The 12127-nt window shown below is 39.3% G+C and overlaps 1 protein-coding gene across 3 annotated transcripts in view; it reads right to left on the reverse strand.

Moving 5' to 3' along the window:
* Nucleotides 1-3436: 3436 nt before the first annotated feature.
* Nucleotides 3437-12127, reverse strand: part of DCX-EMAP (Doublecortin-domain-containing echinoderm-microtubule-associated protein) — a 701411-nt gene continuing 692720 nt past the window's right edge. For all 3 annotated transcript variants that reach the window (XM_073982508.1, XM_073982507.1, XM_073982509.1), the window contains 6 exons: nt 6470-6641; nt 6277-6372; nt 5813-6211; nt 5333-5753; nt 4670-5066; nt 3437-4604 (listed from right to left, as the gene is read on the reverse strand). In XM_073982508.1, coding sequence (XP_073838609.1) covers nt 4451-4604; nt 4670-5066; nt 5333-5753; nt 5813-6211; nt 6277-6372; nt 6470-6641 — 1639 coding nt within the window. In that variant the 3' untranslated portion in view covers nt 3437-4450. The remainder of the gene's footprint in view (nt 4605-4669; nt 5067-5332; nt 5754-5812; nt 6212-6276; nt 6373-6469; nt 6642-12127) is intronic.

Below are 12127 nucleotides of genomic sequence, written 5' to 3' on the forward strand. Positions count from 1 at the left end.
TCCGGTTTTAAACAGCTCGGCTGGTAAGCCATCGGCTCCTGCTGCTTTATTATTCTTCAGGCGGTTGATTGCTGTTTTTACCTCATCTTGGACGGGCGGTATACATTCTATACCATCTTCTGGGATTGGATCTGTGGTATCATCGTCTTCGCTACTATTGGATATCAGCAGATTGGAGAAATGTTCCTTCCATATCTTGAGCACGCTCTCTGTATCTGTTACCTGATGACCTTGCTGGTCTCTACAGGAGGATGTACCTGTACCAAAGCCGTCTGTTTGATGTTTCACACTTTGGTAGAATTTTTGGACTTCATTCTGGCTCCTGTACATGTCGATTTTTTCACACTCCCGCTTTTCCATTAAAAAGACGTTTCTCTTCTCTCTCCCGTGCGCTACGCGTTGCTATTGATTGTAAAGTAGCTCTATATGCCGCATTTTTCTCTTCGGTAGCAGCAGGACACTCCTGGTCATACAATGAATTCCTTTGTGGAGGTCTCTGCTATGCAAGTATGGATTTTGCGGCTGTTTGCATGGAGTGGGCAATATTGTGCCATTCTGTTGTTATGTTATCGGGACAAGGAGTGCTCGCGTTAAGCAATTGGGCTAGTTGAGAGGAATATGCTGTGGCTATCTGTTGTGTTTGCAGCCAACATCCGCGTTGTGTCTGTGCTTTATTTGCAACGTTTAGACGGGTACGCACCTTTGCTGCAACAAGTTAGTGGTCCGAATCAATGTTTGCACCTCGGAACGATAGTACATCCAACACGCTCGATGAATGTCTTCCATCTATCACAACATGATCAATTTGATTTCTTGTTTTCTGATCTGGAGACAGCAAGGTGCCCTTATGAATATCGAGATGATTAAATCTGGTACTGGTAACTACCATGTTTTTTGCAGCTGCAAAGTCTATCAGCCTCATACCATTGTCAGATGTTTCACTGTGGAGACTGAATTTCCCGACTGTTGGGCCAAAGATATTCTCCTTTCCAATTTTGGCATTAAAATCGCCTAGAATGATTTTAATGTCATGGGCAGGGCAACGGTCACATGTTTCTTCTAAGCACTCGTAAAATATATCTTTGGTCTGTTCGTCCTTTTCTTCAGTGGGAGCATGAGCGCAAATAAAGCTGATGTTTAAGAATTTAGCTTTTATTCGAATTGCAGCAAGTCTTTCATTCACTGGGGTGAAGCTGGATACCAGATGTTTTAGTCTCCGACAAACTACAAATCTGCAACCAAACTCATGCTTTACGTCATGGCAGCTATAATACAGTGCGTCACCTTTAGGTGTTGTTGTGACGCCTTTCCCAATCCATCGTATTTCCTGTATGGCAGTAATATCGGCCTTGTACTTTTGAAGTACGTCTGCCAATGCGAGGACTGCACCTTCTCTATAAAGAGTGCGAACATTCCAGGTGCAGATTCGCAGATCATGGTCCTTAAAACGCTTGAGGGGTTCGTCAACTTTAGAGGGGTTTGTTTTTCTTTTCTTTCGTTTTTTCTAGAGGAGGGTTACTAACCCGACGCTCAAACCCAAGTTTTTAACGTTCTTATGGGCGAACGCGCGGCACATGTTAGCTCACTACCTTTAACGGGTGTTAAAGGCAGTTCCCCAGGTGACACCACGGGGAGGTCAGTGTCCAATTGAGATGAAAGAGGAACCAAGATAAATCCTGGGTTTTGCCATGTTAAAACCGGTCAGGACAGTTCCTTGGTATCTTCCATCCCCTACGTCTTAGCAATAGCAATTGGAGTATAAATAAGAACATTTAAGTTTTTCAAAGGTTTCGGTCCAAATCTCGACTTTCTAGATAGCCACTGTCAACTCAGTTATACAGTCAATATGAAATTAACTGTCTGAATCTGTCAAATAATATTCCCATCGTTCAACCACTGAAGACTAGCTATTATAAGCAACAATATTTAAAACCTAAGGTTGGATAGCCTACTTCCCCGAAGAATCGATGTTGCGTGTTGCTATCCTTTCCTTAGTTTATTTGTCATCCGATTAGTGAGAAAGTCCCTTGAGGCTTGTAATGTATTCCAAGGACATTTTACTTTGAAATGTTTAAATCATCTCCAGGATGATTTATACAGTTTTTCATGCGCTCAAACCAATTTTTAAAGCATTTTTTCACTCCGAATGAGACACCTCCAAAATATGGGTTTTCAACGCTTTTACAGCATCTTCTGGTGATTGGTTTTTCGGGCTCATACACATAGTTTCATGATTCGTCACCTGGATCCATCTTATAAACGTCTTTTAAAGCACCGCGATCGTATTTTTTTTGTTTTTTTGAAATTTCTTGCAACACGGGACCAACGAGAAAAATCCCATAGCTCTCGCCAAGAGTTCATGCAATATTAAATTTTAGTTGGTGGAAGAAATATCCAAGGGTGCTTCTATCTCACGGTATATAACATGGCGATCTTGCATTATCCTTTCACTCACGGCTTAATATTTTTCTTGCACAACGTCCGACTTTGGGCAACCCTCACGAGTTTCATTAATTTTCTCGTTTAGAGTTAAGCTTGATGATCGAATTTATTTTGCAAGTGAAAAAAGAATGCTAAGGACTCGAACCCACACAGCCCCCAAATTATGTGACCGGTTTCGCTGTTAGTTGGGCAGTTCTTCAGACATATCGACTGTGGAATGGCTTCTCTGTCCTAGAACTTTTGGTTTTTCAAATGCAAATGTGTTTTTATACATTCACGTTTTTATATTTCGCCGTTGAATTGTATTTCTTCATGACAAACGCTTTTTTGCGCTGCCTTTGAAGTTATGAGTTTGGCTTTGAACGCTAACACGCCGTGACAAAATTTTTTCATATGATTTCAAGGACGTGGTTTCAAATTCTAGCCCGGCTCAGTCGATTTTCATTTTTTGGCGAGTGTCGTCCACGATTGAATTCATTAAACCAGTTTTTCATAGTGCAATAGGATGGTCCTCTATCCACATACAAAGATTTAATTTGATCGATCTTGCCGTGATTACCCACGTCGAAAGTTATAAAAAATGGTCGGACGAAAATGTTCACAAGTATATTCCATTTTTTTTGCAAAGTGATTTTTCAATTAACTGTAAACAATACAACACATGGTCGTATGTCACAATGTCCTGAGTACGTTTAAACTAAAAACCGTCAAACTTTCCAAAAAAAGTCAAATGGCGTCTGGCTACATGACGTGTTGCCTAGACCATAAACTTTTCTAGTTCCCCTCGTATAGGAATTTCCGAAACATGTGGTGTCCGGATTATCGAGATTGTACTGTACATACAGAAATTAAGAAACGGAGAGTAACAGCTGCTGCATTTTATAGATGGCGAAGCAGAAATTAACGAGAAATATTAAAACATATGTTGTTATTTTTTTAAGCGATTTTGAGGAAGAATTCAACAACTCCAAATTTGTAAATAAAAAACCAAAAATTTTTCAACAATATTTTTTTTTATTTAACTTTGTTTATTTATAATTTGTTTTATTTAATATACTCTTTCAATGCCAACATTAGTATTAATTAAACATTTTCTTTTTGCATATTTTCTTAAAATCTTAATATTAAAAATAAATTATAATTTCATTACTTTTATATTTCTAGTTTTTTTTTTTAATTTTTATCATTTTGGTTTTAATGAATCAAAGTGCACTTGGGTGTGGAAGTTTTTCTTCTTCTTTTCGTTTCAACTACTTCAAATGGATTACTAGAGACAATGTCTTTTGTTCGGTATTACTTTTCTAAAAAATGGACGACAAGTTGTAGAGTAGGATAATCGGTTTTTTCAGATGATGGAGGAGGGATTCACAAAATATATATAGTCCAAAAATCGGAACAAATGAAATATGAAATGTATAAAAAATGGCTGAGTTATCTGTAGGTATTAGTCAAAGATAAGATAAAGTCCACCAGTGGCTTATAGTCTGTAGAGTAGGGGCTGGGAAGAAAAGGAAACTGTCGAGGATAAGGAAGGGAGTAGATAGTAGGAAACAAGGACAGATAGTAGATATAGTGGTAGAAAATTTGGGAACTAAAATGTTATATAGGTCGGATTGAAAAGAAAGGAAGACAAAAAGAACTAAAATGGGAAGCGTTTTGGTTTAATATGGAGTTTTTATTGGAAGTTTCGTTTGTTGGAAAATATTCATTTAATAATTTTAATTTGTAAATACTAATCGTTCTACTTTAATAAAAAAAGCCTTCAATATTTTGGAAAATAAAATGCAAAAAATGTCTATATCTCTTCTGTGTGTTTTGGGTTTGTGTATGTGTGTATGAGGAGGGAAGGATTTGGATAATATGCCTATATGGCAAACTACTCCCATTACTGGTATTCCAAAGAATCGCTATCCAACACAGTGGAGGATTGTTTGGAGGTGCGACGACGCCAGTAATCTGAGTAGCGGGCCTCATACTGTGCAGTTGTACGCCACGGTGGCCATTTCAGCTATTCCTCTACCAAATCCCAGACCATCAACGAGGCATCAGTACCGCCAACAGTTACCAATGTTTGATCGCCAAACAGGAAGCGAACACAGGCCACCATGCCTGAATAGACCTTGGCCTCGTGAAATTCTGCCCGGGGGCTTATACAGGGATATCTGCAAAACGAATTGAAATGTTAATAAAATGTTTGATTTTCTATTCTAAGCTCTCCACCACTTACCTAAATAATCGTATATAGCCATCTGCATCTCCCGAGGCCAGCATATCTTGGGCAGCTGATCGTGTACAGGTTGATATAATTGTATTGTTATTGCTATAGTAACGATTACTCCACATGCCAGCCACCAAAAAGCCCACCGTACAATTACTTGTCAACCATTTGACATCTTTCATGGCAATGGGACTACGTTCGGGACTCAGTGATTTGGCATCCCAGAACAATAAATCAAAATCAATTGTTACCGTTTGCACAAAATTACCATCCATACTCCAGTCCAAGTGGGTCAGGGGCTGGGAACCGCGTATCTTGTTCACTTTCTTGTAGGAGAAACCATCTCTGGAGACGCGGAATAAATAAATGCTACCGTTTTGGGAACCCATGGCAATCATATCACCAACTGGAAATAAAAATAAATTAAAGGAAAAGCAAATTGAGTTTTGCAGAGAATCTCGTTGGGCGCCATATTTTAAAGGGGAAATTATGGGGTTTAGCAGAAAACCACGTTGGGCGCCATATTCAATTCCACTAGTTTTTAAAGTACAACATATATTAAAAGGAAAATTGGGTTTTACAGAATAAAACATTGGGCGCGATATTTTAAAGGTAATAATTGGGATTAGCAGAAAGCATGATGGATGCCATATTTCATTCACAACTACTTACCTTGATTAAATGCCACACAATTTATGGGTGAACCACATACTCTCAGCGTCAGCATAACCGCTCCATTTTCACAATTAATAACCAATAGATGACCCTCAGTGCTGCCAGCAGCCAGGGCGGTACCAAACGGATGGAATGCCAGTGATACACATTCATAGCCCGTCTGGATGGTCCATATAAGTTTACTTTTACGCCACAAAGCAATGTGTTTGTCATGACCTGCCGTGGCAAACAGATCATCTTCAGGATGGGCGGCCAAGCCCCATAATTGGCGGCCATGGCCAAAAACAACTTGAGTAAAACGACGCTGTAGCGAACCTTCCAGAATATTATTGCGTGTTGTGCCCACATAGATATTGCCATCATTACGTCCCGGACGTTGGGGATAAATTGTACGTACACCGCCAGCGGATTCGGGAAGCTGTAGAAAAGAAAATGAACATAAATTATATAAATTCAATACGAGGGATATTCGCTTACCTTAGTGTCAGCAATTTTCTTATAATTTTGCAATGAATCCCATGCCGCTATTTTACGATCCTTTTCACCACCCGATAGCAGAGTGCCCTCTCCCAGCATAATAAGGCAACCAATACCTTTTGTGTGAGCCTCAAATTCGGTACGCACAAAATAGGCACCATCTGAGTCCACTGAATAGATGGTAATAAAACCATCTGAATCAGCTGTAATAACATCGCCATCCGGTTCAAATTGTACACTGGTAACATGTGAACGCGATGGTTGCTTAACAATATCGGTACGTTCAAAGAAACCATCTTTACGGCGATGCCAAAAGGCCAAATGGCCGCGACCATGTGTGATAATCAAATTATCATCCAAGGGATGGAAGGCAGCTCCGGATAGGCCTTCTTGTAGTGTCTGAAATAAAAAAGGTATTTTAATAAATTCTTAATTTGAAAGGTATTGTATTTACGGATACTTACTGCAACTTTACCCAACAAATGACCCCATTGCCATTGCCACACTGAGAGTATGCTTTCACGCCCACTATCTACAGCTAATATGTAGCTGCCACCATTCTAAGAAGAAAATAATAAATTCGATTTTGGGGTTTTATGAGAAAGATTTACCAGTAACTGGAATCCTTCTAATTTGAAATTAGTGGACTGTACTTACCAATTGTGAGAAGGCTACGGCTGTCACACCCGTATCCAATTCACCCATACCAAAAACATATAACGTTTGCAAAGATTCCGTACTCCAAATGCGAACATGCGCCTGAGATTTACGATCTCTGCCAGCTTTCTGTCCAGATGCCACAAGTTCGCGTGATGGATGAACGTCCATGCTGAAAGAAAAGAAATTACTAAGTTTTTAGACTGCTGAAAATAGCAAACAATTTCAAAAGATACAATATTATTGTCTAGCTTTTATTGAGGTTAAATATGATCGGAAAATGTAGATGAACTTTTTACTCTATTTAAGAAACAATACTTTTAAAAATACACCATCTTAGCTGGAGACTAAAAATGTTGTTTTCTTTGCAGGAGATTAAGATATTTTGTCTGCAGATTTACACTGGTGGATAAAAGACAGTTTGACTAAAAGCTAAACTACATCTGTTATAAATTCTTCCATGCACTATAGGTTGACAACGATATTCGAATATATACAACATTTTTTGCAAAATTATAATTTAATGACATGTATCGCAGCACCTATTACGACGGGGGCAAGGCCATAATGGTCCAAAAACTCCTGCCTGCACCAATTAGAATGACTGATAAGCACAAACACATAATTTTTATACCCTCAGCCTTTAGGATATGAAGGGTATATACACTTTCATACGGGCAAAATGTGCCTCATCGAAATAATGGTTTTAGACCCCAAGTATGTTTGGACGAAATGTGTTTCAGACAATTTGGAGTCGATTGAGCAATGTCCGTCCGTCTGTCTGTCTGTCTGTCTGGCTGGCTGGAGCGCACGATAACTCTCGAACGGATAAACCGATTCGGTTCAAATTTTGGCTTTCGTAATATTTTGCCCAAACTTAGTTTAAGTTCGAAGATGAGCTATATCGGTCCACTCCTTCCGGTACCTCCCCCACAAAAGTTCGAAAATGTTCGGAAAATTTGTGCGCACGATAACTCTTGAAGGGAGTAACCGATATGGTCCATACTTTGCCCATCGTGGAGCGTGTACCAGACTTAGATCAGGTTTTAATATGGACTCGATTGGTCCACTCCGTCGGATACCTCCCACACAAAAATTTGGAAAAGTTCAGTTTAGGACCATCTCTCGAATCGCTTTGATTTTTGCTTTAGCAACTTGTATTCACTGCCCTCCATACGACGGTATAAGTTTCATCAGGGGCAAGTCCATACTTCCTGAGAAAATAGCCTGAAAGTTGCAAAAAAACCCCTATGACACCGTGTGAGGAGGTTGGAGGGCAAAATAACTCTCGAACAGGTCTGCCGATTGGGTCCAAAGTTTGGTTATAGTAATATTTTGTCCAAACATAGTTTAAGTTCGAAGATAAGCCATATCGGTCCACTCCTTCAGGTACCTCCCCCACAAAAGTTCAAAAATGTTCGGTAAAATTGTGCGTACGATAACTCTTGAAGAGAGTGGCCGAATTGGACCATACTTTACACATCTTAATATATCTACCAGATATAGATCAGGTTCAAATATGGACTATATTTGTCCACTCCATCCGGTACCTCCCACACAAAATTTCGGATACATGTTCACTTTAAGACCTGCTTTCGAATCACTTTGATTTTTGTTGAAGCAACTTGCATTCGCTGCCTCAATTGCGATGGTAAAAGTTGTTTCAGGGGCAAGCCCATACTTCTTGAGCAAACATCCCTGAAGTTGTAAAAAACCCCTATGGTACAATATGTAGTGGCTGGAGATCCATTCTTTTTAGTATCTCCTCCGCAAAACTTTTGATCTCTAAACCTAATCAACATTTTTGTCAGTTCAAACGCCCAAAATTCCCTAAATACATGCGTTTTTTTGGGAAAAAATTATTTCAATATACACAGGCTGAGGGTATATCTCTGTCGGCCAAGCCGACTGATACTTTTTTACTTGTTTTATTATTATTGAATTCAAAGAAATATGCATTACAATTCATTTTGTGTAGCCCCAGCGCCACATGGACATTTTTGGGGCAAAAATTTGTGCTCTGATTTGTTGTCTGGAAAATGACGTGTCCTGACAACCCGTCATCTTCAAATCATCGTCACCGTTAACAGATCACCCTCAGACCGCCGTAATTTTCTGAACCATGAAAAGGCTGATTGGCAAGGGTTCAGAGAAGTTATCAATTCAGAGACTTGTCCATTACCTCAGATAGCTGATGGAATTTTCCGTCACATCATAACCACAGCCGCCCGCTACATACCATATGGTCGAATACCTGAAATTGGACCAAATTTCCTAGTAGAGGCGACGGGACTAGGAAATGGGCGTGATGATCTTCGTCGAACGAACCCTGAAGACCAAATAGTTAGCTAATTTGAGGGAGTTTCCTAAGTCATATAAGAACGTTTAAGCTGATGGGGTACCACCACAATTTACGATGAGCGATGGTGCTGATGTCATCTGAAACACGAAATCACCCAAAGTGTTGGGACCACACAGAATCTCAATGGTAATGCTTAAGCAACTGGATGAACTCGAAGTTTAGTACCAGAAGACTGGAAAGTTGGTAGGATGATCCCGCTTCTGAAGCCAGGCAAGGATGCAGTCAATGGTGAATCATACAGATCTACTGTCGCCATAAGCGAATATTTTTGAAGCACTACTCCTCCCCATAATGAGAACCTCTTTCCCAATTATTCAAAATCAGCATGGATTCCAGTAACGCAACAGCATCACACGTCATATCCACACATAGCACGTCGGTGTCATGCTTAAGTTTTCCATACGCCATTTGCCTGATAAACTCAAGTTAATGTTTTAGTCCATACAGGCTAGATGCGGTGCAAAAATCCAATACTTTAAGAGCTCAGTTCGACTTAACTAAACTCAAAGAATATATTAGGAGTTTATTTTAGTCAGATATCTGTTATAGTCTAGAAGTTATGGCCAATTTTTATAAATGCAAAAGGTTGCTGATTTGTTCCATAGGATCTTTTTTTCATGTTTTTGGCAATTTGTGTCACATGGAACACTTTATGTCACATAAAAAACTTTTAATCAATTTTGTTCCAACTCCGTTATGTGAAGTGCTGCTGTAGAGCTGAAAATTCGGGGGCTTCAAAAAAACAGTTGCAGTAGAAAATGGGTGCTTTAGCGACCATTGTTATATGTTTCCTTTACGTTTATTTAAGGAGTGGACCCCTCGAATTTCGAAAAATATGATTTTTATTAACTTATTTTTATTGTCTTATTTCATCGTTTAATTCATTCGAAAAAGCCATAATCGTTCTCTGAACTATTGGTAGTGGCAATAGAATTCTATTTTAATTAATTTTCTGACATTTTATTTATCTTACGTGTATTTTATTAAGCGGGAGGCGTTAAATTTAAGCAAACATTAATTTTAGTTTCATATAACAATACAACATTTTAAAATATCTTGATTTAAACACTATTCTTCTTCAGTTTTTAAACCTAGTCCTTTAAAACAATTAGTTCCATACGCCACATTGTTCGTAACTTGACAAAATTGGGCAATTTTTTGTTCCAAACGCCATCACTTTTTGAGAGGAACAATTAGTTTTTGTCTTTTTTTGTTCCATACGCCAAACGGTATGGATATGGAACAAAAAAGTTAAAAGTTATTTTGTTTCATACGCCACACTTTATGGATATGGAACAAAAAGGCAGATTTTTTGCGTCCAAAGTGTATATGGAACAAATGGCGTATGGAACACTTAAGCATGACACCGACGAGCAGTCGAGGACTGGATCAGAACAAGCCGTGCAACCAAACAGTCATCGTTGCTAGAGTTGTGTAGTTCCAGAACGAACTAGTTCCAAGGAACTTTCCGAACAAGGAACTATTGGAACTATAGCCAGCTCTTGCGTTTATATAGTTCCTTTAGTTTATATAGTTCCTTTAGCTTTTCTGGTTCCTTCAATTTAACGCCTACGTCGTTGCTGTTTGTTCGCTGCAATTTATTTATTTTTATGTCAATCCATCCACCAAACCATGAAAACATTTCGGTCTAGGAACTATTTGGAACGAAGGAAACAAAAAGAGCGACGAAAAAGAAAGATTTGTTGAACTATTTCAATCTCGGAACTATTTGGAACGAAAAGAACGATGGAAAAGAAAAATTCGTTGAAAAATTTCGGTCTCGGAACTGTTTGAAATGAAAGGAACGATGAAAGAGAAAGATTCGTTGAACTATATCGGTCTCGGAACTATTTGGAACTATATTAAGGAACTAGTTCCTTTTGGGAAAAGGAACTAGAAAGATCAATTTGCTCCGGGAACTAGATAGCCCAACTCTTATCGTGGCTCTTAACCTATTGAAGGCCTTCGATACCGTCAACCATGCAAGGCTGTTCGAAGATATATAGAAAACTTTCCACCAGCCGTATTTGAAAAGTTCGATAGTCAACTATATGTGTGGACGCCAATCGCTAGTGGAAGTCTAAGACTCGTAGAGTGAAACAGAGAGTTTCTCAAGGTGGGGCAATATCCCCGCAACTCTTTAACCTTTACCTTTCTGAAATTCCACACCTTCCGTGGCATAGAGATCGTAATGTATGCGGACGATTGTACGATCTTGGCGTCGGTTCCTATAGTCGATGACACATGCGACTGATTAAATATCTTAATAGCTGACTTAGTACAGCACTTCCATCTGAGGAATATGAAAATATCCGCCCTAAATCTACTGTCACACTATTATCCACTACCTATCCCATGATATTGGGTATAAAGTTAATTGCAACAAGATCAGAAGTAGCAACAAGGTCATCAAGTCGCTGGCCTGTAGCACTTCGGGTGTTGAAAAAGAAACATTGCCAACCTTTTATAAAGCAATATGCCGGTCTGTGGTAAGCTATCTGGCGCCAGTGCAACGAACGAATAATATTTAAACCTGCCTGGGGTGCCTCCTCATGACGCCTGTAAACCAACATCGTGAGAAAGCGAAGATTTGATGTGCCTGCTTGTTGATGTAGTGCCTGCTTGGGGGTTATCGCCATAACCAATACATATCCTGCATGTGAAATTGGAACTGCATTTGTTTAACCTAAAACCTTTTCAACTACCAACTAATAGTCCACCCTAGTCAAAAATAACCACCATGAAAAAACAAACGAAAAGAATAACGAACGCCCCTAATGTTGACGGCCCTGCAAACGATTTTAGTACCATTATCTGCGAATCGACAGCTGGAAGTTCGTACTCTGAACTAGGATAGTGAACTAGGATAGTGAGGGCGGTATACTTGAAAAGTATAACATAAATATTATCGCCTTGCAGGAATTACGATAGGAAAAGTTAGACAAAGATCGTGTTTCCAGATTCACTGTAGACTATAAAAGAATCACAACAATCCGAATTAAAGAAAAGTTCATCTACAGCATTCCTTTCTGCGCTAATTTCCCGACCAAAGAGAAAGAAGAAGCTGCCCTGGACATGACATTAGTATTGGCTTAAGAGATTTTACTGCTTAAATTAGTAGGGACCCACGGTCGGCTAGTTTAGCCTACACGAGTTAATATCCGACAACGGGATGAGGTTGATAGATTTCACAGCCAAGTAGAAGTCCCAACATGACAAAACAATCCTTCCAGTGCGTTAGATGCCCGATCGGTTCGAAGAGCGAACATCGATTCGTCTTAATGTTGCGGCAATAG

This window comes from Musca autumnalis, unplaced genomic scaffold (genome assembly GCF_047663935.1).
Source record: "Musca autumnalis isolate F117 unplaced genomic scaffold, ASM4766393v1 scaffold_4, whole genome shotgun sequence".
Classification (NCBI taxonomy): Eukaryota; Metazoa; Arthropoda; class Insecta; order Diptera; family Muscidae; genus Musca; species Musca autumnalis.